At 36.3% G+C, this 25,748-nt stretch overlaps 1 protein-coding gene across 1 annotated transcript in view; it reads left to right on the top strand.

The window, feature by feature from the left end:
- itga3b (integrin, alpha 3b) overlaps window positions 1-25,748 on the top strand; it is a 56,372-nt gene that overhangs the window by 3,560 nt on the left and 27,064 nt on the right. Inside the window, exons 2-3 of the mRNA XM_016290044.1 lie at window positions 23,995-24,131; window positions 24,830-24,906. Of these exons, the coding sequence (XP_016145530.1) occupies window positions 23,995-24,131; window positions 24,830-24,906 (214 nt within the window). The remainder of the gene's footprint in view (window positions 1-23,994; window positions 24,132-24,829; window positions 24,907-25,748) is intronic.

Raw genomic sequence — 25,748 nt, 5'->3', positions numbered from 1 at the left:
TACTGTATATATATATATATATATATATATATATATATATATATACTGTATATATCTAGTACAGGCATTAAATTCTAGATGGTGCAGGCTGACTAAAGGTCCTTTAGATGCAATCTGCTAGCAATCACACCAGTTACTACTACATGTCACAAGCTGACTGGTCTCTGCTGATTCTGCAGCCAACGTTTCCTTGCTCAACATTTAAATAGTCTGAAATAGTCTGAATCAGTGTCTGCTGTTAGCTGATCCAACAGTGCAGTTCCTCTAAAACCCTCCACCTCCCCCAGCTCCACATGTTCAGATAGATCTGTATGTAAAATATTGTGACAAAACTTTCCCTTTACTTTAAGTCATAAAAAGTTTTTGAATAGTCAAGAAACTTAAAAGGCATAGTTTTCACCATAGCAACTTATGAATAAATTTTTTTACACACATCAGTAAGATTTAAAAAAAAAAAAAAAAAACTGTAGTATTGTGAAACATTATTGCAATTTAAAATAATAGTTTCTATTTTAATATACTTTCAAAATATAATTTATTTATGTGATGCAAAGTTGAATTTTCATCAGCCATTACTCCAGTAATCAGTGTCACATGATCCTTCAGAAATCATTCTAATATGCTGATTTAATATCAGGTTTTCTTCTTTTTTTTTTTTACCTGTAATACATTATTTTTATTTAATTAAGCATTTATTTAAAATATAAATCTTTTTTTAACAATATACACTACTTTTAAAAAATTTGGGTCAGTAAATTCAGTAAGAAATTCGTTTTTTTTTTTTTAGCAAGGTTGATTAAAATGATAAAAAGTCATAGTAAAGAATTACATTGTTAGAAATGAATAAATTAGGTTCTTTTATTTTTATTCATCAAAGAAGATGAATAAAAAAATAAAATAAAAAAAATAAGCAGCACAGCTGTTTCCAACAATCAAAATCAGCATATTGTTATATATATTAAAACATTCTGTTTGTGTATTTTGTATTTTTCCTTTAGGAAACACAGCTGGTCAAAGAGGAACACAGGAGCATTTCTCTTTTAAAAACTGTCTGATAAAGACAGTTTGAACCAAAACAAACTCTTTTCCAAATAGAGTATTATCTTCCCCATGCAGAACCTTGAACGCCTCTAAGCTCTGAAAACACTGCTGACATTTTTGTGGTCTGTATTTTGCCATTCCTTCACTGCCGTTTTTGTTCACAAATAAATGCATGAATTAAAGCACTAAGAAACGGAAGACATGGATTAGACATGTCAGAACAAGAGCTGTACCATCAACTAAACCTTGTGTGCTCGTAATAATTGATGGTTGTGCACTTGGATTAATTGTGAGGTATCAAATTCTCAGTTCCTGTAAAGTTGCTCACACAGTCAAGCATGGCACTAAAAACTACACAATCAATGACATACGTTTGGGAAAGGACTGTCTGACTGGCCGACCCATAGCAGACAGAGTGAATATTCAGGAAACCAATAATAATAATAATAATACGAATCAAGGAACAAGCATTATTTGAGCGCTATTTAACTTATTAATTACTTGTTTTCATTTTCAAAATAAATAAAAATTTTGAATGCTCTCTTCATTTAAATGTTTCATTGGTCCTTCATTTCTTTAATGTTTGTTTAAACTATTTGCATTTACAATTCACTGAGGTAATATTTTTGAGTTTAAATTCATCTCTTAATTCAGAATAAACCGCAACTGTTTGGTTTTCTTTTAACGCAATGCAAAAGTTGTTGTTTACACAATCACACAGAAAGGAAGCAGTGGTTTTTGTGTTATTTCTAGATTGTCTACATGCATATGTGAGAGCTTTTTGTCAAAATAACATATGAGTAGCGCTGCGTCAAAAGTCTTTGTCTTTAATTCATTGTACTTATTAGATTGGATACCACTTTTAGACTTTAAGAGCCACTCTTTATTTGCAACAATCTTAATGTAATGAATTTAGGCCACAACAACTATTATTAACAGATGATACTGTGTATAATATTACCATTAACTTATTATATATTCTTATATTATCCGGAAGTTGCCATAATGTTTCTGTGATACAGCAGAAGGAAGCAGTAAAGGTCACGCTAGAGCTGGAAAACTTGGCAGGGCTTTAAAAGATCTCAGTGTCTCCTCCCCTGACACACATTTGGAGAGCATTTCGCACATAGCAACCAGGGTCTCCATGACAACGGCAGTCCTTGACATCTAGGTGCGAACAGGAGTGAAGCCGCTGACCGAAATCCCGAAAGCGTTACGCACTGCAGATCTGCTCAGTGAATCTGCACAGTAATAGATTATAGTCTCTCCAGCACTTCATCACTGATTTGCCATTGAAAGATCTGGACTAAAGTCAAGCAGATTCAAAGCAGGTTATTTGCTCTTTAGCCGATCCAGACTATGTTTGCTTTATTATTGTTTGAGGAAGCCGCAATCTGTCTTTCTTTTACTAGACATTATATATTGTTCTCTCAAATATTTACTGTGGCAATGAATGATTGCTCAGTCTCGAGTGCTTTTGTCAGTATTCATACTCTTTTGTTTGGATAATGTTTACCCAGCCTGTTTACGCCAACTGACAAAGTCTGAAACGGATTTACAACTGATAACCCTTAAAGACCTGAAGAAATAGTCAGAGGCCGTGGGGTTCAAGAGTTAACAGGACTGTGCCATTTAAGAACAACTTAACAAGCCTTCAAGTGATCCGAGATCAGATTTTGCCCTATCACGCTCATTTATCTTAAGTGCCGGCGCTGATCTGACTGAGTAAAGCCCTGAGCATTGCAAATCAATCTTTATTTTGGGTGGACTATCCCTTAAGCCCAAAGTATACTTTGGTTTTTATGCATACGTACGCGTCATCGTATAGTGAACGTTACGCAAATTTTGTCACCAGAATAGTACGCGCATACTGTATGTGCACCATCTGATTTAGCTGGAAGTGCTAGATGGCACTTCACACTCCAGTCCAGTAGGTGGCGAGAGTGTCTTCCTCAAACACAGTAATCGTATAATCTCAGAAGTCTCAGGTCTGTACACACAAACATGAATGTTCGGATAATTACGTAATTTATCTGTTCAGAGCAAAAAATGGCAGGTGGGCTGTATGAAAATGCAGTTTTACTCTCTGACAGTAGGTGGCGCTTATTGAAAAGCAAAATATCTTGGTTACACAGTCTGTTTTTTAAGCACCAAGTTGTCCTTTTATGTAACAGCAGCAGCTCTCTGGCCATGTGACTACAAGCGCAAATCTTATTGGGTGGCCAGAATTTTTTGCAGTGCGATGGAAAATACATCTAGTACATCAGAGAAATACGTCTCTAAATTTGCAACTGAACATTAATTTTGGAGTGAACATGCATGTGTTGTTTTGTCACTTTTAAATTGTTGTTGTGCATGAAATGATTTACTTTTGTGTTCGTTTTGCTGGTATATAATGACAATATTTTATTTTAGGGGTAAAATTGATTTGTTAACTTGTTGGCAAATAGCACTGTTCAATTGCATTTGCGTTAAAAGTGAAGTTAAATAAGCAATAAGGGCGCTTTAGTGTATCACACAATACATGTGAGTATGTACTGTGGTTGGACTAAGGTCTTTCTGTGGTGAACCTCAGGGCACTAGGGGGCTTTTTTTCCCCGTGAGAAGTCAGACTGGTGTTGGTTTACTCAGGGTCTCGGCCTTAAACAAATACAACTGACACATCTATTGTTACAGCACCACTGAATAAAGGCGAGATACAGATCAGCATAAATAACATATTGCTATAATATTTTATCTCTCCAGACAATAAATTCACAAGTCATTTGTTTTGCTAGGTCTCATTTGCTGTGTAATATTCACACTCACGGATCCAGCTCAGCATTCCCTTCATGCATATGTAAAAGTGTTCTTGTCATGTACAAGAGTGATACTGTACTGTATATCTGTGTCCATAGAGAGAACAGATCCTGACTAGATTTACAGAGCTCATGGTATCATCTGTCAGGCTGAATAGATGCAGATATATATGTGTGGTTGCTTCAGGTGCGCTGAGGAGCCAGAGGGGGTGTACTGAGAGCATTTTACCAGCCTGTATGCTTTACTGACAATGACACTGGAAATGCAAAGCCAAAGGATCCAGTAATCCTTTGGGGGGGGGGGCAATAATAGTCATGTTTGTCTTAACAAGCACCACTAATTTACAGACTAAGAGTATCTCATAGTGTGATTGACTCTGCCTTTGCCATTTCCAAGGCACCGAATGTACTTCGCCATTTCCATTTTTGCCCAAAATATTTTAGTGTTTTCATTGCATTGCCCTAAATGGATCATTCTAAAACGGTCTAATGATTTTCATGGGTATAAAGTGCAAGGCTCAAGGAAAACCCGGAAACGTCCCAAAAGCACATCTATAGGGAATATAAATTTAGTAGCAAATAAAAAAAAAACCTTTCCAAGCCTTTTTAATAGATTGAGATCTGCTTGGAGACTCATATCTGCTTCTGTGTTTTCCCATGAGTTGGAGTCTTCCTCCCTCTTACAGAAGCTGAGGCTGTGATCTGCTATCTACAAAGCTATTATTTTAGTTCAGTGGGTGCATCCCCCACTCCAAAACCATCCACACCTCCATCCCCCACCTCTCCTGGAAAAAGGGAGGAGAAGCTCCAAGGCATGACAAGGCAGATCAGAGTGGGAAGATGGTGGCATGACACAAGTGGAATCAAGCTTTGACCCAAATGAACAAACAGGTGAAATGAATTATGAAACTAACATAGATCTCTGGTAATGTTATTTGAAAGTTAGAAAGAGTTCATGTGAGGTCACTGATTCATTTCAGTCTGCTTTTTTCCCTGGTCTACGTTCAGTCCATTCATGCTGTGATGACCTGGGGTCAGTCGTTTGTTGGTGATCTGTTTTGAGTGCTGCTCTTATCAGGGCCCTTGTGTGACGGCAGTTCTGCTCCAATTAGCTCATCTGAGGGAGTCAAGAGTCTCGATTCTCATGAAGAGCTGAACAAACACTTTTTCAGACTGATATTTAATGAGTTAATCTTATGAGAATTTGCATAGGTTTTCCAAAACAAAGCTTTTCAGACCGTTTTAAAAAGGTGTTTTTTTAGGGGGAATGGATACATTTTGTTACGCTTGTCAGTAAATGAGTTAATCACAAAAACCTGTCAAAAAACATCCATAATCATTAGAAAAAAGTCTACATTTTTATTATTACCTCTCTTTCGCACCTGCGGTGCTGTAGTGATGTCCGATTCTGTTGAAAGATTCAACTGATTGAGAACTGTTTGTAGCCTATTTCACTTTTTTATTTGAAAATAGAGTTTTGCTTAAAGGGGTCATATGATGCGATTTCAATTTTTCATTTCATTCATAATAGGCTACTGGAAACTATTGGTATCTGCGTGATTGTTAGGTTCTAGCTTGTCATTAGCTAGTGCAAGCTGGTAGACCATCTTGGACCAGCCACGAACCAGCTGTTATCAGCCCTGCAAACTTTAAAAGCATCAGTATTGATTGTTCAGTGTAGAACCGAATGGTTCAAACGAATCTCAGCGCTACTGCCGAAAGGCAACCTGTCCTTAACTTTCACAAACTGCGCAGACGCCATAATTTAGCTACTCGTCTACAGTATTTGTTTTTATTTTTATTACCATCTGAGTTGTTCTGCTTTATATTACAGCCTAACTGAAGTTCTCTTGAAGTAAATATGCTATAAACACTAACAAAATAGGCTATACCACCAAGCTTATACCGCCTTGGTAAAATCAAAACATTTTGGGCAATGTCATGTTTTTCATAAATATGATATTCATTCAGCATTATGCTACAGTATATGTCACAATACTGACATCTGATGCCATCACTGAACCATCACAATACGTTTTTGATCTGTTGTGTTTACTTTAGTGCTCTCAAACGATTAATCGCGATTAATCGCATCCAAAATAAAAGTTTTTGTTAAATATACACAGTACACACACATATATTGTGTAAACAAAAACTTTTATTTTGACAGCACTAGGTTACTTTTAATTTAAGTACAGTTCTAGCTATACATTAACATGCCTATAAATGGCACCATTATATCGGTTTACTATTTCTACAGTCTTCTAGTTACCCTCTGAGGTCATTTGAATATAACTCCGGTGAAATAGGACGGGTGTTAACATGCCAACAGACACCAAGAACAGTCAAAACAATAGGACTGTGTTTAAACCGTGTAGCCAAAGACAGGACAGTAGAATACTGCAACTTTGAGATCATTGCATTATCTTTCTCTCTATTATGAGAAATGAGACATAGGTTCAGATGAACCTGTATACTTTTGCCGCTGGCTATGCCAAAGAAAATTACACCTCAGGACATGGATTTATAGCTGAATGTGGGCTGTGCTTTCATTTCAAAGACAGGAAACAATTGCATATAAACGATAGATAGATAGATAGATAGATTTTATTTTATAATTTTTATTTATTATTTATTATTATTTTTTTTCATTTTTTATTGTGCCCAGACAGGATGATTTTCATTACTGTGCTATAGTGAAGAGTATGAGGTTTATTAATTTACTTATTTTTTTGCAGTACAGTAATTCAAATTTGGGGTAAAATGTGCTTATGGAGGAAAATGAAGTTATTATAAAAAGATTGTAATGAAAAGACTATATCTAAATATGAGATTTTGATGAGAAATATACATTTAAAACCTTCTCCTGACATCAGTATTTCATCTTTGGGAAGAAAAAAGAATATGTTATTTGTGGTTGATTCTTCTCAGTTGTGTGTTACTGAGGTGCTTTAGAGCTAAACTGAAGTTGGGCTGCATGAGGGCATTTTATTGATGCATCTTATGAGAGAGATCTAATAAAATCTCTCTTTACTGTTGGCCATGTTTGTCTATGCAGGACACTGCGCAGACCACTCTCTTCCCTCCGCATATCTTGAGAGATGGAATGTGCTGGCTCAAACTGAAGCGTTTTCAGTGAAAAGAGAGAAATACATTTCTGCTGTATGTTTTCACTGCTTTTGTGCATTTGTTCACCAAACCCAAATGTCTGCACTGTCTCAACTCAGAGACAAGAATTAGATCTTGTTGAGCACGAGGAGTGTGAACTTTTAAATAATGCAGAAGTGCAAGCGATTGCCCATTTACAACATGCATTAACACTGCTTTAGTGTGTGAAATGAAGACGTGTAAGTTTGAAAGAGACAAGGGAGGTGAAGGATGAACCTTTATAGTTTTTTTAGGGAATAACATACAGTTTCATTAACTAAAACTAATACTATAAAAACATGGAAAAAAACATTAATATCAATTAACATCAACTCATTTTCCTTTAGTTTTACTTAAAGTACTAAAATAAGTCAAACAAAAAATGTAATAAAAACTATATAGACATTAAAAAAATAAAAAATAAAATCAAATAAAATTACAAAAACATATCATTATTAACTTATTACTGTTAACTAAACCTAAAACCTTAAAAAACATTTTTGTTACTTGCGAAAAAACATTTTTCATTTTTCTTAAGTCCTAAAATATTGTACTAAAATAATGAAAATAAAATGAATAAACACTATATAGACATTTAAAAAAACAAAACTAATAAAATGACAAAAACACAACAAAATAATTCAAACTTGAACTAAAAATTAAGTGAAAATTTAAAAATATCTCATTTAAATATTGACAAAAACATATTATTATTAATTTATTATCATTAGCTAAAACTAAAAAACATTACAAATAAAAAAAACACTAATACTAAAAATGTTTAAAAAAAAGGCATTAAAAAATTTCAACTAATAAAACTAATAAAAACTTATCAATGATACTAAAATAGCACTGGTCCCACTTCTCTGATCCTTCTGAGTTACGGAGAATCATCTTCATATCATAATTGAATGAATGAAAAGGAAAACCTTTTCGCAACTAATTTTGCTTTCATAATCTGTTGTATTTTATTCATTTAGATTTTTTTGGATGATGAGAAGTCGTCTCTAACAGGTGCTGGAGAAAAGAGGTTACAGAAAGTCAGAGAAATGTATTATTCTTCAATTAAATCACAGACAAACACTTTATCTTTGGAGTAAAGTGCACCAATGAATCATGCACAATAAGACCAAGAATATGCTTTAAGGGCTAAAATATATCATATATATATATACATAAACACCATGCTACGTGTACTGCGTTAGACTAACCGAGACTTGTCATTTGCACTTATATATTGTTGCTCTTTTGTTAGTTTTGACTGCTTTTATTGTCCTCATTTGTAAGTCGCTTTGGATAAAAGCATCTGCTAAATGATTAAATGTAAATGTAAAAAGGGTCAAATTAAATGTCAAGCCAATTTTAAGCCTGCTAGAGTGAACTCTTCATATCCCGACTTGATCCCTTTGCAGAGATGGCAGCCTTTCAGAGCACAAAACAAATATACTATAGTCTTCTTACAACCTCTTTAAACAGCTCGTTCAGCATGGAGTGCTTTATCTTCTCTTCCTGTGCAGGAGCTGGTGGTGTTGTGTTCAGCTCTTTGATTGGTTCTTCCAGTCCTCTGACTCTGTGGAATGCTGAGAATTCCTCATCCTGCCTTGCTCATGTGGACCTGCCATGGCTGCAGGTTGGGACAGGACCGAAAGAGAGGCAGAGGCGTTTGGGAACCTGCAACTTCTCAAACAGAGGAGGATTACAGTGCTATTAGAGACCTGCGAACCAAGCATGCACAGTCATTTTCTGCCTCAGAGAGAGAGTTTGTTAAATGCTGCGCTTTTGTTTTTTGATGGAGAGTAAGATCAGATCAATGGGTCTGATTCCTCTGCGTCACACATTTAATTAAATGAAGGAAAATGTGTTGCATACTGTAACTGTCTGCGATCTATAGCTCAAGGCCTTTTTTTATCATTTGACAGGCATGATCTTCTCTCTTTAAACTCTTAAACAGTCCATGAACATTTCAGCTCCCTCTTATAAACATCACTCTTGCTCCATAAATAATTCAAATAGTCTTTTTCATTCTCAGCTCCCACAATCCTCGCTGGCGTACCTCCCTCTTTCTGATTGTTTACAATGAGATAGAAAAAATGAATGATCTCTAGAGCAAATGTTTGCTTGGACTTTCACGTTCCCAAGATTAATTTCGTGTCACTATATTTAAACGAGAAAAATGCGTTTGTTTATGCGTGAATGAGCTGTTCAGTGCATGGCATGAATACAGGAGATTTGGCAACCCTCCAGCCTGCTCGTTTTTCATCCCAAGCCGTTCCTCTGTTTGATTCAGGTGTGGGTCTTTGAAAGCTCCAGCTGTGTACTGTGACAATCCCCTGTAGGATTCTGTGCTGACTTGTTGACTGATGAGCCTGGGTCGCCATTGAAATGTTGACATTTATCATCTAGACCAGGGGTTCTCAAAGTCTACATTCAATTTTCATCAGTGTCAAAGGTCCGGACTGGAACAATTGGTTATTACAAAACTTGTTTTTAATAAACATACATAACATGCATAACAAATAAGCATTTTTTTAAACAATAAAGTGCCCTTTGCATTCAAAATACATCAATAACAAGTGCAAAAGTGGCAAAACAATTAACTTGAGTGTCAGCAATAGAGGTCAACCGACAAGGGTTTTTCTCTGGCCGATGCAGATATTTAGAAATCAGGGCAGTCGATGGCTGATATATGATGCTGATTTTTTGGGCCGATTTTCTTTTTTTTCCCCCTTTATCTCATAAAAGAGTTTGAGTAAATGATTATTGCAGGGTACAAGATAGTAATAGTAGTAGCAGTAGTAAGCCTAATTCATAGTAATAATACATGGCTCAAAACTTAAGCACCTTCTCAAAACAGCTCTGAAGCATGCTTTTTGTTTATGTTTGTTGACAGACACCAGTGTTTTCCACAGACTTGCAAATTCATTATCTGCCAGCAGGAGGCGCTTTTGGAGTGGGAGATATATATCGGTTTCCCCGGTAATGGCTGTAATCAAATAAGCGCTGCACTCACACACGCTACTTTATCAGGCATATTACAGAAAAGACGAAATGAAAATGACATCGAAGCTTTTCTGAAGACGGTCGGTTCTTTTCAAAGATACGTACATATAAAAACACCCGCGCTGCATTTTAATTTTGAAATTTGTGGCGGTCAGTTTTGATATTGTGACGGGCCGCCAAAAAAACACTGGACACTGCTAGAAGTCAAATGGCCTTAATCTAAGTGATAAAAAAAAGAATAATAATACTCATATTAGCGTGAAATGTCGCCCGATTATGTCGAATGTCAAACGTCATACGCTCACTGGATGTCATGACAACAAATGTCATGAAGGAAAAGTTTCAGTGTCTCGCCTTTGCTTTCATTTCGGACCATCTCCAAAAAGACCAAAAATATAATTAGTGCTCTTGAAATACGAAATGGAGGCGGGTCCGGATCCGGATCGGAGTCCGGACTTTGAGAAGCACTGATTTAGACATTCGAGACATCAGCAGAATCTAATACTTTTCTTCTAAATTTGAGTGGTAAATCTGTGCCAACTCTATTTTTACAAAACGGAAAATGCCTTCAGGGACAAAAGCAAGTTTGTCTAGAAAGGATCACTTGCTCATCCTCACATCATTCCAGACCAGTAGGATATTTTTTTCTTCCTTGGAAAACACTAAAAGTGAATTTTTGATGAATATCGTGCATGGCTGCACTGTTACGTATAATGAAAGTGAATGAGGATGTGTGCTGTCAAGATATAGAGTCATCATTTTTGCGTGAGCTATGAATTGTACAGGATTTGGACTGGCATAGAACCTGAAGTTATTAATTGCGGATTCAGACTCACTTTGTGATTCTTTTACACAACCGGAATGTAAAATGTCACAGATGGTCCTGAACTCAAGATGACACATTAAAATTATATATATAATATATGAGTGTTACTCATTTATTTTTAGATAACGATAAAGAGCAATATCACAAAAATCACTTTTAGAGTGATTTTTTTCCACCTTATGAACAGCAAAAACTTTGACAGCCAATCAAAATCTACACACTGAGAACAACTAGCAGTGAGCTTAGAATAGGCATAGCGTTATAATATGTTGGTGTGCATATAAATATAGTTATCATTACAGTTACTGTTATAGTTTTCATTCTTGTTGTGAACAGGTGGTTTCGTTGACTGAAGGTTTATTTTCATCTTATTCAGAATGATGTCAGTCCTCTAAGAGATGATACATTATTTTGTTACAAAATAACAAAAATCACCAGACAAGCATCTGTGGCTTTAGAGTAATTATTAATTTTCTGATTCAGGAGTTGTGCTTGTCCATTAAGAATTTGTCAGCATGTTCCTATATTGTTGCTAGGGTGCTCAGGATTCTGTTAGGGTGTTGCTGGTTTTGTATTAGTAATTGTCCTAACAGCGTTAGTGGCTCATAACATTTGGGGCTGAAGTCTGTTTTGCAGATCATCTTAAGCAGAGCTGTAAAATATCTGGCCATCGAAAGACCCCTGTTGGGAACATCATGAAGTCCTCACAGGGAACTGGCTTTAATATCTCATCCTGAGCAGATTATATCAGATGAGAAGGAGTGAAGGTGTCTCACGCATAAGTGAAAATGGTCACCTAGGGAGCTGGATACGTCTGGTTCCTTGCTCATCATTACTCAGTGCACTCAGGAAATGTAATACAAAAGGCCCACCTTTCAACACGTACAGCAGAATACAAATTTGCTCCCCCGACAGCAAACACTGCTCATAACGCAAATGCATCATCAACCATGGGACTATTTTGTTCCACATTTGATTGGAACGAAATGATTTAAGGACTATAATGGTTTATTAAGATGTTAGCAGCCATGTATTTTCCACAAAGGAGCTTGCTTTTTAACAAAAGTGTTGATATACTTCAAACATTCTGCTTAGGATTTGTTCTAAACCTCTGAAATTCCGGCAAAACGTTGGCCAATAAGGTCCACTGTTAGTCGTGTAGTGATGTATGAAGAGCATTTCGCACAGAATTCACCTTCAAACAAAGTAGCTTTCTGTTCGTCAACATGGCGAATCCACAAATAAATGACAAATTTGAACCCATGAAGTCTTTCACCATCGCACTAAATTCACAATCACATGGATTCGTATTGAAATGACTGTATTTTGCCCATGAAAATTGGCAAAAAAATGGTATATGTGACCTCAGATTAAGTTTTAATATATAAATTGATATAAATTGATTCACTTTACATACTCAATTCAAACATTAATTTGTATACAGTATATTATGGGTCTAATCTACAGTATCTTTGGGTATAAGGTTTGCAAATCACACACATTGACATATGGCACTATCCTGTCATGGCTGAGCTAAAAAATAAAATGCTAATGAATCATCATTAGTGTTTCTTCTTACAGTCATTTTAATTATGACTGGACTTGTAAACTTTAGGTATAGTCTTTGCTGCCTAGTAAACACTGCTATTTTCTTCGAGAAATTTTCTTCATGCAAATCTAGCTGTATTTTGATCCTCCTTGTGTATCTAAGGTCAGAGGTCTCAGTGAAGTCAAGCATGCACTATAAGACTCATGATGGTTTCACATGATGACTGGTCTGCTACAGGAAGTCTCCCCAAGCACTGTCCCGTCTATATTTTTCTCTGTTTCTATGTACGTATGTGCAAATCAACACAAAGGCGACCTTGTAATCTGCAAGTAGTTGTGTTGAGCACTCACCAGCATGGCAGAAGAAAAAATAAGGTTTTAAGTGTGCATAGGATGTCTTTAGTTGGCTTATTCAGCATATTCTTCTGAACACTCCCACCTCTACCAATAAGAGTAGTGGGCGACCGATATATTGGCCGATATTTGGCATTTTTTAAATATCGGCATCGGCCGATAAGTTTTCCTGTTTGGCCGATGCGTTCGAGGCGGGACTTTTATTTTGACAGCGATGAGAACGGCAGCGCCTGAGCACATAGTGCTCACATTCTCCCTCTTGTTCGCTGTTGTCGTTAAAGGTCCCATATTGTCAAAACTGAAATTTCCTGGCCTTTTTCACGATAACTGAGGTCTAGGACTACCATATAAGTTTCAAAACAGTCAGTCCACAGTAAAATGCACACAGCCTGCATAAAATAGCTGTGATTTTTCACGAACCGTTGTGACTTCCGTAAAAAGTTGACGTCAGAACTACACAGTCACCACCTTCAGTCACCACCCCAAGCACTGCCCACAGTCCCACTCTCCTTTTGCCAAACCCCCAGACAACATCACGTCCTTGCCATTGCTGAGCAACAACAACACGGAAACATGTCGAAAAGGTTAACTCTAACCACGAAACCAGATCAGCCGACCTGTAACGTAACGATCTGACAGGATTGTTACTATGAGGTGGATCACATCTAACATGTATAGTAAAGACAAACTCATCGTGTCTATCTAGTCATGAGGAAGATGTATATACATTTCAATTTCAGCAGGCAACTATTTTTACAGCTACATTATTGTTCCAGCCACAATTAATCACAACAATGTATATACAATTACAAATGATTATATATAAATCGTCAGTTTGTTGTTTTACACACATGCACACAGACATTATTTCATACACGACATAGTCGTGAGATGCCAGAAACATAGACATATGGCAAGAAATCTGTAGACGCGCCCATAACAACAAAAGACAATACTTTATTGAACCTTTTCTGATAAGAAGTGTGTGCTGCAAACGCGAGCATTTTTGATGATCGTTTCTGTCCAGTCTGCTCATTTTATCGCGTTTAACCACAGCTGTCGTCTATTTTTTGTCTGGCAGTGGCAGCAGATATGCGATCAAATTTCTATTTGAGGCTGTATTACGTCGATTCTGGCACCCAACAACACAACAAGATGATATTTTAAGCTCCTTATGTAGCCGAATCTGCGCTGGCTTTGGGCCGCCTCCAGTTTCCCCTTTGTTTTGCTGCCTCCAGCTAGCACTGTGACGTCGGCTAACCCTAGTGACCTGTGGTTGGCCTGGCTATGCGTCACTCAGAAAACAACAGGCCAATCAGAGGAGAGGCTCATGAATATTAATTAGATAGGCCAAACTCCCTGTTCTCAGCAGAGCTCCTGAGATAGGAGCTGTAAAAATATATGATCGACAAACTTTAAACTCGTGATTTTAAATTATGCTGCACTTTATGCATTTGCCCACTGTCATATTCATGTCATTTTCACTCTGTACTGTATGTAAAATGAGTGTTACCTTGGCTTTATTTGAAAAAATATGATTAACACAAACTTCCCAGAATACTGAGTGCCCTGTTGGTTACAGTGTTTACTTCCTTTTTAATTATATTTTTATTAAATATTTATTTATTTGTGAAAAATACTTTGTCATCTAAAGTATAAGTATGTTTATTTAACACATTTATTTTTTTATTTCATTTTTCAAATGATTTCAAATTTCGCAAATATTAATTAAAATAAATAAAATTATATCGACTTTATATCGGCCATCGGCCACCCTGCTTTCAAAGATATCGGCATCGGCTGTCAAAAAACCAATATCGGTCGACCACTAAATAAGAGAGCAATGATGCATCCAGCACGAATTAGCTAAACAAGTTTCAGGTCAGCAGCTATTTCAGTCTCCTACAGAGGAAGCGAGAGGTGCTGGATGTGCTTTTCGGGGCCCCTCAGCATGAGCTTCTGATCTGTATGGATTAGAGAACTGCCGCTGAAGATGTTCAGGTCACCATCAAACGTGTTTTCATTGTGGTCAGGTCACGGTCTTGCACAGCCAGACTTCTGACTGTTGGCTTAGAGTCTGGTCCACATTGAATCCTATTGTGGCCAAGAAATGACCTGAGACTGACCAGTTTTATGCATGCATGTATTTAATTATTTATGAAGTAGGAAATAGTTGATAACAATAATGATCTGACTAATGACTTTTATTAGGGCTGCATGACTAATTGCATTTTAATAGCATTTGCATCTGCAGTATTTTCCCATCAGTTATTTATCCTGAAAACTAGCTACTTCGGCAAAAAACAACTACACATTTTCCAGGTTACAGGACCTTTTGAGTCACAAATACTAAGAAATGTGAATTATTTGAAACTCTAAAATAAAAACCCATGTTAAACCAAAATAATTTCCCCAAATATTGTCCCAAACTGTTGTCTGAAATATTGCCAAAAAGTTAAGGGTTTGTGACTTACCAGCATGCATTGCAGCATGAATAAATTATGCGGATACTGTTTTGTTTTTTTGTCATTATTGTGTTATAATGTTAAGAGCTCATCATTTTGCATTTGTTGATTGTCATCATTCTTAAGGTTTGTGTGTCAAGGGTTGAGGTCTCTAAAACTACTGTGCTTCCAGATAGCATAGTTTATTTCACATATTAAGTGTCCCATAAAACTAAATATTATGGCTACCAAAATTAATGGCTTAGTCTGTGAGACTAATAATGTGACACTGATAAAAGAAAGCAAATAGTTGAATCTGTGGTTTCCTTGATTAATGCAAGAATTATTAATTAATTAATTGACGAAACATAGCAATTATTACAGAATTCTAAATGGATATTTGGGACCATTTATAACCATTGAGAGTCAATTAATATAATGTTATAATAGCTGATACAGTGTTTAAAGTGATATTTGTTGATATCATCTTTCTAATGCGTAGAGTTCAGATGCAGTTGTTTTGGGAGGTTTTCTTCAGGATGTTATATTCTCTGTTGGAGGTGTGTATATTATTGTAGCCCTGGCTCATCTCTTTATGGTTGCTGTTGATATACTCTAATGATCTCATTGATTTCTCGTCAATAGAAATGTAATCTTCTGTTATGAAAATGTTATGGAAATGATGGAAATATCTGACATTTTGACACCAATTATATTTATCTGCCTAGGGGAAACCTGCACTTTTGCTTAGTGGTACTATTTACATTTTTTCTGAAATTATGAACAGTTAAATGGCAGTAATGTTGATAGATGCTTCATATATTCTGCTCAGAGTAGTAATTATGCCATTTACAAAAAGCTAAATAGATTAAAGACTTTGTTCCCGGCTTGTGTTGTCAAATTCAATATGCCATCTGAGCGGCTGTATTACCCTGTTTACGGTATTTGTACTGAAATGATTATCTGGTCAGCAGGGAACTTCACTGAATAATCCAATCACCAATAATCTAATCCATAGAACAATCTATTTACAGAAAAGAATCGACATCAGCGAGGAGTAGAGAAGAAGCCCTGGCGTGACGGTGCTTTTTAGTCTTGTCTGATTCGTGTTGTGCCAGTAAATTTGAGACCCTGGACCACAAAAGCAGTCTTAAGTCGCTGGGGTATATTTGTAGCAATAGCCAAAAAAACATTGTATAGGTCAAAATTATCGTTTTTCTTTTATGCCAAAAATCATTAGGATATTAAGTAAAGATCATGTTCCATGAAGATATTTTGTAAATTTGCTACTGTAAATATATCAAAACTTAATTTTTGATTAGTAATATGCATTGCTAAGAACTTCATTTGGACAACTTTAAAAGCGATTTTCTCAGTATTTTGATTTTTTTGCACCCTCAGATTCCATATTTTAAAAATAGTTGTATGTATAAATCTAAATTTTAAAAAAAATGTACCCTTATGACTTGTTTTGTGGTCACATTTGTCTTCAATCAGGGCTGTTTATGTCTTTCAGGCTATATTAAATAATATCTTAAATATTATAATATATAAATAACATGTAATATATTATTTCATATATTTTATATTATATAATATAATATTTATTATATTTTTCCAATGTGTGAAATGTAAAAGCAAATATACAAAAATATAAAATTCTGCAAATACATAAACAATTAAAGGTTAAAAGAAATAAATCAAGCCACATTAATGTGAAATTTTGATTTCTCATAAAAATATTGCATATAACAAAACAAATTGTATTAGACTATTTTATATTATACTATATATAGGCGCAAAAATAGCCTTAATTTTCACGAAATATGATTTCTTTCTATTTCATTTTGACATGTTCTGACATGCGTTGTGTGAATGACCTGATATCAGCTCAATCATATCTCCATACGGGAGTAAAGATCCCGGATCCATCTCGATCAGTCGTCTGTCCTCCATTCTATACAGGTTAAAGTGAGCGCAACTGTGGTGGAATCAGTGATTTTGAATCATGTAGGTTGTTTGGGTGTTCAGTCTCAAACAATATGTCTGAGTATCTGCTCTGATTAGTTTAGTAAGGATCAGCATGAACCTAAAAGTTGTCACTTTGTCATAAGGCTACAACATTGCATTCCCAAATGCATTTTTAAACTAACAGCACATGCACATGGAGTATCAATATATATTGAAAAATCTGTATTTTTTCGACAATACTCCAACCTACTGATACTTCACCTAGTTGCTACTAACAAAAAAACACCTAACATTGTCCTACAAAGCTAACTTTTTTACATTGGGTCTGCAAGTCACACTATATTGTAAGCTGAAGCTTGTCACAGTGTTGCCAGTTCTTAATGTCAGTCTCACAGTTCACTAAACAGCCCTGCTCTCGGACATGCCCTAATTCCTCACAGCATTACTGGGACAAACTGAGGTCATGTTTTTTGTTGAATTTTTGCACAGACTGCTGTGGTTGATGGCCAAAGTTACAGGAGTTTCCATTGATGTTACATGTTGCATGATTACTTTAAAGGGACAGTTCACCCAAAATTAACAATCTGTCATCATTTACTGTTGTTCCAAACCTGTACAACGTACTTTGTTCTGGGGAACACAAAATAAAATATTCTGCAAAAATGTATCTTCTTTCGTCTAGAAAATTAAAATCAGTATGGTCCAGTTTTTTTTGAACCCCAGAAAATAAAATACAGGTTTGGAATGACATGTTCAAGTGCTTTGTTGTCGGAAAGAGTAGGAATCATGAAGACAGCAGGTTTATCCTTTCATATTTCTTGGGGAAATCTTATTAAAGCTCAAATGTAGTGAAGATTGAAAAACAGAATCCCATTCTTTGGCAACCATGTAAACATTACCTGCACTATTGTATTCATAATGTGGCGGCAACATTACGTGTGCTAAAACATTCATGGTGGCTAAGAAGGGTCAAAATGTAAAATAGCATCAGGTATGAAGTGTATAATAAGGGATTTTATGCTTAGGTTACACCCAGATTCTCTGCTTTTGTTAATACAGGAGGCTTTTTAAGCTGTGTTTCAGTAGATGAACCAGATATACAGGAAGTGTTGAGGAAACCTGTGAGAAAACAGTCATTATTACCACAGTTTTGTTTGGTATCACTAGTGACGCAGAAATTATACACTTTACTTTCAATCTGTGTTTGTCCATTTAATCTCATTGCTGTCCAGGAGAACCAACTGAGATATTAAAGATATATAATTTGTGCTTTTTTTCTGTATGGGAGCAGTCATTTCACTGTTCACTTTTCTCTCACACATAGCTGTGATGCCCATATCTGTGATTGTCTCCTGCTCTGGGAGTGTCTGTGGAATCTCAGATAAAGCTGGTAGTGAGTGATCCTCAGAGCCAAGGCCTCTCTCTCTTTCACAGGATGAGATCAGACTCTTACTGCTGTAAACCCAAACTATGCTTCTTACTGTTACTTCGGTACCATAGTACAGTTTTGGTCTGATGTGTGTCCAAGGTACCTCAAAGATATATACCATGGTTAAAAAAAAAACTTTTTGGTACTTTTTTATTAGTGATATTGCCTGTTAGTGAAATATTGCATGCTTATAGTTTGATTTTTTTTTTTCTTTTAACTTAACTCACACAACACAATTTTCAGTATTAAATAATATTAAAAATATATTTCACCCAAAATGAGGATTCTGTCAACATTTACTCACTCTCATGTCATTCCAAACCTGTTGAACTTACTTTCTTCTGTGGACCACAAGTGTCTCATTGTTTTCCAATGTAGTTCGATGTAGTTTGGACAAAATATTAGGCCTATCTTTTGTGTTCATACAGTCTTAAGTCATACAGGTTTGCATCGATTTGAAGGTAAGTTAGAAAATGTCATTTTTGGGTGAGCTATCCCTTTAAGATATGTAAAGAATAATGTAACAGGAGCTTATCAGGTCATCCATTGTCTCTTTGTTTTGGCTACTCTGTAGTGTCTGAATTGAATGTGTGACGTGTCATAGCGAGGCAAGAGCCTACTAGCTGCATTGAACAGCGCCACACGTTACCATGTTTTTAGTTATGTGACTTTTTTATCGGGTGACTTACATGGTTCAGCATGGTTTCTTGATTTGCCATGTGACTGATCATGTGACTTATATCAGCCAATATGGTTGATTTAGCATTAGGTGCATTCGACTTGAAGCACGGCTACAGACGGCAGTCAACGAGAGTAGTCGCTTGCAGTCGGGGGTTGAAAACAGAGCCGTCAAGCCGGACACTTTCTTCTCTCGTTAGTGACACTCGCGCGGTGTTTGCATACTCTATCACAGATGAAGTGAATTAAATGCAATATTTGTCAAATATACAGACGTTTCAGAAACGTTTTCACGAGCAACAGATATATACTGATTATATACTGCTTAATACATGGCCATCTGTTCAAGAATAAAGTTCAATGTAAATATATACTATTTAAATACTAATAAAGTGGGGGAATATATGCTTTCATCAGTGTTTTATGATAAACGTGACTCAATATAACATTGCGACTATAGTAAAAAAGCTTTTACTGTTCTAAAAACACAGATTTGTGGCTATTATTGGAATTGAAAAGGTTAGAATAAACCCGAAACACACGTGATAGTTGTCATGCGGTGAATCTGGCCAATCATGAAATGGCTGTGTCGTCATCAATGGCTGCAGCCGCTCTGGAGAAACTGCGCCGGTGTCATGAGAAATCGAGTCCCCCCTCGAAATCGGGTCCACTTAGGACCCCGAGTGATCCCATTGGCTCAACAAACTTTTAATGGGTATTATTTTTAGCGCCTGATTACAATTCCTGCAAAATCGCGCTTTGATTTATGTCGTTTGACCTTCGTTATAAATGACCATTAATGTCTTTTAAATTACATGTTTCATACGCTAGTATCCGAAGCTATAGGTTATATCACTTATATAGGTTATAAACATTTCTCGTTTTTATTTATTTATTTTTTTTGGTTAGCTCACGCACTAGCATAGCATACAGCTACCCGATTAGCCTGCTAGGTTAGCTTATACACCATTAATTTGCACAACGAAATAGTAACATAAGTGTTGACTTTTGATCAGGCATTTAAAAAGCTACCGCCTTGGTCCTAAGTGGACCCAATTTCGAGGGGGGACTCGATTTCTCATGACTCGATTTCTCTGAGTCAGCCGGCTGCTCTCGAAAACGCTCTCGTGGTGCTTTGATGCCACACGTGACAGTGACGTGGCGTCAGCACCGTCTCAAGTCGGACAAAATTACTAACCGGCATGCACTGCTTCAAGTCAGATTGCGATCGATCTGCACAGTGCTGCTTGGAGTCGAACGCACCTATTGTAATCAGGCATGAGAAAGGTCACATGTGACTGAAATTCACACTTTAAAATCTTAATGTTTTACATTAATTGTGCATATTTTCTTGCAACAGTAGTGTGTAGGTTTTTAATATTTTTGTATATTTGTATTTTTGTGAACTACAACCATAATCAGTTTTTGGCGCAGTGGAGTCTTTTATTGTTTTTTATAGTTATGTAACAACATTTTAAAACTATTTACAATGTTACTGTATGCATATCAATAACTTAATGTGAATAATGAAGCCCAGGCTCATTGGAAAAGCGTGCCTGTTACAACATTTCTGCAATATGATGTTATGTTGCCTTTTTATTGGATGTATTGGAAGCAGGCAAATTTGAATATGGCATTGTTTTATTATGTTGATTGTTGTATGTCTGGGTGGCACTAAAAGGTTAATGCTCTACTGCGTTTAAAAAAAGTACCACCTAAACTAAACCCTACACTAAACCTAACCATTGTGACTTGTGTTTCACCGGACTCGAACCCACGTTCAGTGGTGTACCAGGTGCGCTACTGAGCAAGTTTACTATGTCACAAAAGGCAAAAATATGGAGCTGGTTATGTGATGCAAATGTAAAAAATGTATTAGTTTACAAATCACGTACTGCAATAAAATTGTTTTGAGGTCATAGTATTGTGTAAAAATAAGTCTTTATTGTTCGATAATCTGCCCCATGTTAAAATGAATAAACATTTTTGTTGCTTTACTTCCACTATTGTTAATTTCGGTTGGTAAGTGCAGTGAATTGTATGTTCGGGTACATTTTTGGAGCTTTGCCAAAATGTAGTAGCCAGCATTTCTGCCGTTGTTTTAGTTCTTTTCTGTAAGTGCTTCTCCCACTCCTCTGTGGTTTGCTCAGTGTAAACACTAATGTAAGCTGCAGGGTATCGGTGCTAGTATGAGACAGGTACTAAGTTTGGGGAGTCATTCCTGCAAAAACCACTGACAAATATTAGTCATGACTGATTGCAGGTTTGGTTCAGCACTCTCACCTGTGAAAAATTCCTGTAATGCCATTTTACTGTCGGGGTCTTCTCTGAACAGGAGTAAACTACACTCCTTTATGGTGTCTGTATTCATTATATGAGTGATACTCAGAATGGAATGTCTTCCACTAATGTCCACTAGACGATCACTCAACACTACTACTGCTCTTCTAACAAACGTTTTAGCAAAGAACAATCTCAGACAGTAGATATTGCACATTGATAGGCTAAGTAAAGCTTTGTCCTCTGCTATCAGTGAGGAATGGGCTCGAGTTTAACAACTCTGCAAGTCCAAACTATTCTTGCTAAGATCACTGCACTGACATCTGGTGATAGAGCGTGTCCCCAGGGCTCAGAAATAGCTCCCGCCTTTCATGACATCATTCACACGCTCTCAGAGCAGGAGCTGAATTTCTAAGCTGCAAGGGCCGGTACGTTGTGGTTAGCAGCACTGAAGAAGAAGGTTAATATCGAAAAAAGTAGGGAAAATTTACTGTTTAAAAACGCTTTAAAAAAATTAAGTTTTTAAATAATAATTTTCAATTTATGATCATGGGGAAGTTCACACCACAACAATCAAGACATCGAGGAACAATGGTTTTTGCAATTTCATTCAGAACTTTTTTTTTTCAGCTGATAATTGATACATAGACAGCCAATCATGGTGTTCAGACTTTAAAGAACACAAACAAGACAGGCACATAAATAGCACTTATAATAAACAGAACACTTTCATCCATTGGTGTGAACGCTAATATAGTTATCATTTAAATCATCTTTATAATTATCGTTTTTGCTGTGAATGGGTTTAGTATTTAATGGTTGTAAAATGTAAAGTAGCACATTAGTTTTCTTTCTCTAATTCTCTTTTCCTTCATTCTTTTTCTATACTAAGACCATACACTTACAAATTTACTCTCTACGTTCATTTTTTATGCATGGTGATTTGAGTGCTGGATTTTATCAATTGTTTCCTCGTTGAGATCCAAATCAGGAACTAAATTAAACATCATGCCACTTTTGTTTATTCAAATGTAAAGCTTGGTTGTACAGACTACTTTCTTCCCAAGAATCACTTGAGATTTGGCACTCTATGTTCTGATCACCCACACTTTGTTTATTCTGCAATCGAATGAAATGAGAAAAATTGATCAGCAATTGTGAGAACATGCTGACCACTTTTACATGCATATCATTTACAGTTAAAGGGATAGTTCACCCAAAAAAATTTTCATTTCAAGAAAAGACCTGTTGCTACTTTTGTTCCAATGTGACTTTTAACCAAAATATGGGCCTTAAAGGGATAGTTCACCCAAAAATGAAAATTTGATGTTTATCTGCTTACCCCCAGGGCATCCAAGATGTAGGTGACTTTGTTTCTTCAGTAGAACACAAACGAAGATTTTTAACTCAAACCGTTGCAGTCTGTCAGTCTTATAATGCAAGTGGATGGGAATCACGGCTTTGAGAGTCAAAAAACATACACAAACAAAACCAAATTAAACCCTGCGGCTCATGACGATACATTGATGTGTAAAGACATGAAACGATCGGTCTGTGCAAGAAACTGAACAGTATTTATATCGTGAGCTGTCCTGAGAGCTGTCCTGAGCGCGTCCTCGACAGCTGGCACGTGACGTGTCTTCTTCTTCTTGCTTTACGGCAGATCGCAGACTTATAAGTGCATTACCGCCACACTCCTAATTGAGATTGTAGATAGAGTGTCAATGGTCCATTTGATAGATAGGTGGCAGGAATGCACTTATAAGTCTGCGATCTGCCGTAAGGCAAGAAGAAGAAGAAGACGCGTCATGCGCCGGCTGTCGAGGACGCGCTCAGGACAGTTCAAACATTGAGGTGAATCAGAGGTAAAGAACTATATAAATACTGTTCAGTTTCTTGCACAGACCAATCGTTTCATGTCTTTACACATCAATATATCGTCATGAGCTGCAGGGTTTAATTTGGTTTTGTTTGTGTATGTTTTTTTGACTCTCAAAGCTGTGATTCCCATTCACCTCCATTATATGACTGATAGACAGCAACTGTTTGAGTTAATAATCTCCGTTTGTGTTCTACTGAAGAAACAAAGTCACCTACATCTTGGATGCCCTGGGGGTAAGCAGATAAACATCAAATTTTCATTTTTGGGTGAACTATCCCTTTAAGGCCCATATTTTGGTTAAAAGTCACGTTGAAACGAAAGTAGCAACAGATATTTTCTTGAAATGAAAAAAGAAAAAATGTGGTCCTATGCATCGGTTGTTGATTGGATGTTGAGTGGAAGCAGATGAACACACGCTTGTAGAGGTGTGGTTTAAACAGGGTAAATGACTGGAGGAGTCCTGGTCAATTTTTGCTTAAATTAAACATATGCACTGGTGAATTGTTCACAATATAATATGCATTTAGAAAATATATGACTAGTATTCAGAAAAATCGATTTGAGTCTTTTATTGAGTGTTCACTGTTCTTCTGTAGGCTTTTAGTTGGAGCGCCCCAAGAAAAAGCCCAGCCCCAGCTCAGCAAATTCAACATTAATGAAACCGGAGGCGTGTATTACTGTCCCATCACCATCGACCAGCATGACTGCAGGAGGATGGACCTCATCAGTCCACGTAGGTATTCCTATGCTTAAAGGGTTAGTTCACCCAAAAATGCAAATTAGCCCACAAATTAAGTCATCCTAGGTGTATATGACTTTCTTCTTTCAGATGAATCCAGTCGGAGTTATATTAAAAATTGTTTTTGATCTTTCAAGCTGTTTAATGCCACTCAGCAGGTGTTGCGTGCATCAGTCCAAAAGAAATTAAATAAAAAGCGCCCATCCATAAAAAAAAGTGTCTCACATGGCTCCAGGGGTGAACAAAGGCCTCCTGTAGAGAATCGATGCATTTTTGTAAGAAAAATATCCATATTCAAAACATAATAATCACTTTAACGTAGCTTGCGCCAACAGTTGTTCACGGAAGCAGTTCCGGGAGCATGACGTATGAGGTCAGCGTTGCGCATGTTGTTGATTAGTTCAACTAATTGTATTTAATATAAATTTAAACCACAATACATTTCCATTTCATTGTAAATAACATGCAGCTAACTATCTGAAAATATTCCCTTCAGTTCACACTTCTTTTGAAGTATATTATTTCCATTATAAATACTCTTTTTAAAAGCATGCTTATTGTTATTATTTCTGTCCGAGAGTCTCTCTCAAGCTGCTACCTCATCATTCAGATTGCGATATAGTGAAATGCTCTTTTTGGGCAGACTGAGGTATAAAGTCACTGCTGTCTGATGGAGTGTGTTTCTCCTCCAGCGCAGTCGACTGAGATGGTGGAGGGCATGTGGCTGGGAGTGACCGTGGCCAGTCAGAGGAATGGAGGACGTGTTCTGGTGAGATCAGATGCATCTTTGGTTCCTTTATATATATATATAATAAACTGTTTATTTGCAAAGGCAATACCATCACTTAAAATTAAAAAAAAAAACACTCCTGCCTGTAATTTTGAAGTAATCTTGAAGACCTTGATTAGCTATTTTAGGTGTCATTGGTTGATAATAAACCTGAAGCTTTTTTCAGGAGTAGAGTTCATTACCTTAGTGGGCCACCTTTCGCTATGTGCACTGGGACAATGTTTATTGCTTGTCCTGTGCTTTTACACTACGAGTCAAAGTCTTTTATCATAAGAAAGATCTTATGACCACCAATGCTGCATTTATTTCAATGAGACATGCAATAAAACTTGTTATAATATTGTGAAATTTTGAAAATGAAAAAAAAAATTGTAGCATGGTGTCCACACATCCAAAACTGTCTTCAACATTGATAATAGTAATTAAAAATATTAAAAAGCTAATAATTGCTAATAATTTAGAAGCAAATCCACATATGTGACCCTGGACCACAAAAGCAGTCTTAAGTCGCTGGGTTATATTTGTAGCAATAGTCAAAAATACATTGTATGGGTCAAAATTATTTTTTTTCTTTTATGCCAAAAATAATTTATTAATTCAAGATCATGTTCCATGAAGATATATATATATATTAAAACTTAAAGGGGTCATATGATGTTGCTAAAAAGAACATTATTTTGTGTATTTGGTCTAATGAAATGTGTTTATGCGGTTTAAAGTTCAAAAAAACACATTATTTTCCACATACTGTACATTATTGTTTCTCCTCTATGAAACGCCTTTCTGAAACGCGTCGATTTTTACAAAGCTCATCGGTCTGA

This window comes from Sinocyclocheilus grahami, unplaced genomic scaffold, assembly GCF_001515645.1.
Source record: "Sinocyclocheilus grahami isolate Dianchi unplaced genomic scaffold, SAMN03320097.WGS_v1.1 scaffold253.1, whole genome shotgun sequence".
Lineage (NCBI taxonomy): Eukaryota > Metazoa > Chordata > Actinopteri > Cypriniformes > Cyprinidae > Sinocyclocheilus > Sinocyclocheilus grahami.
This window is presented reverse-complemented; position numbering and strand designations above follow the sequence as displayed.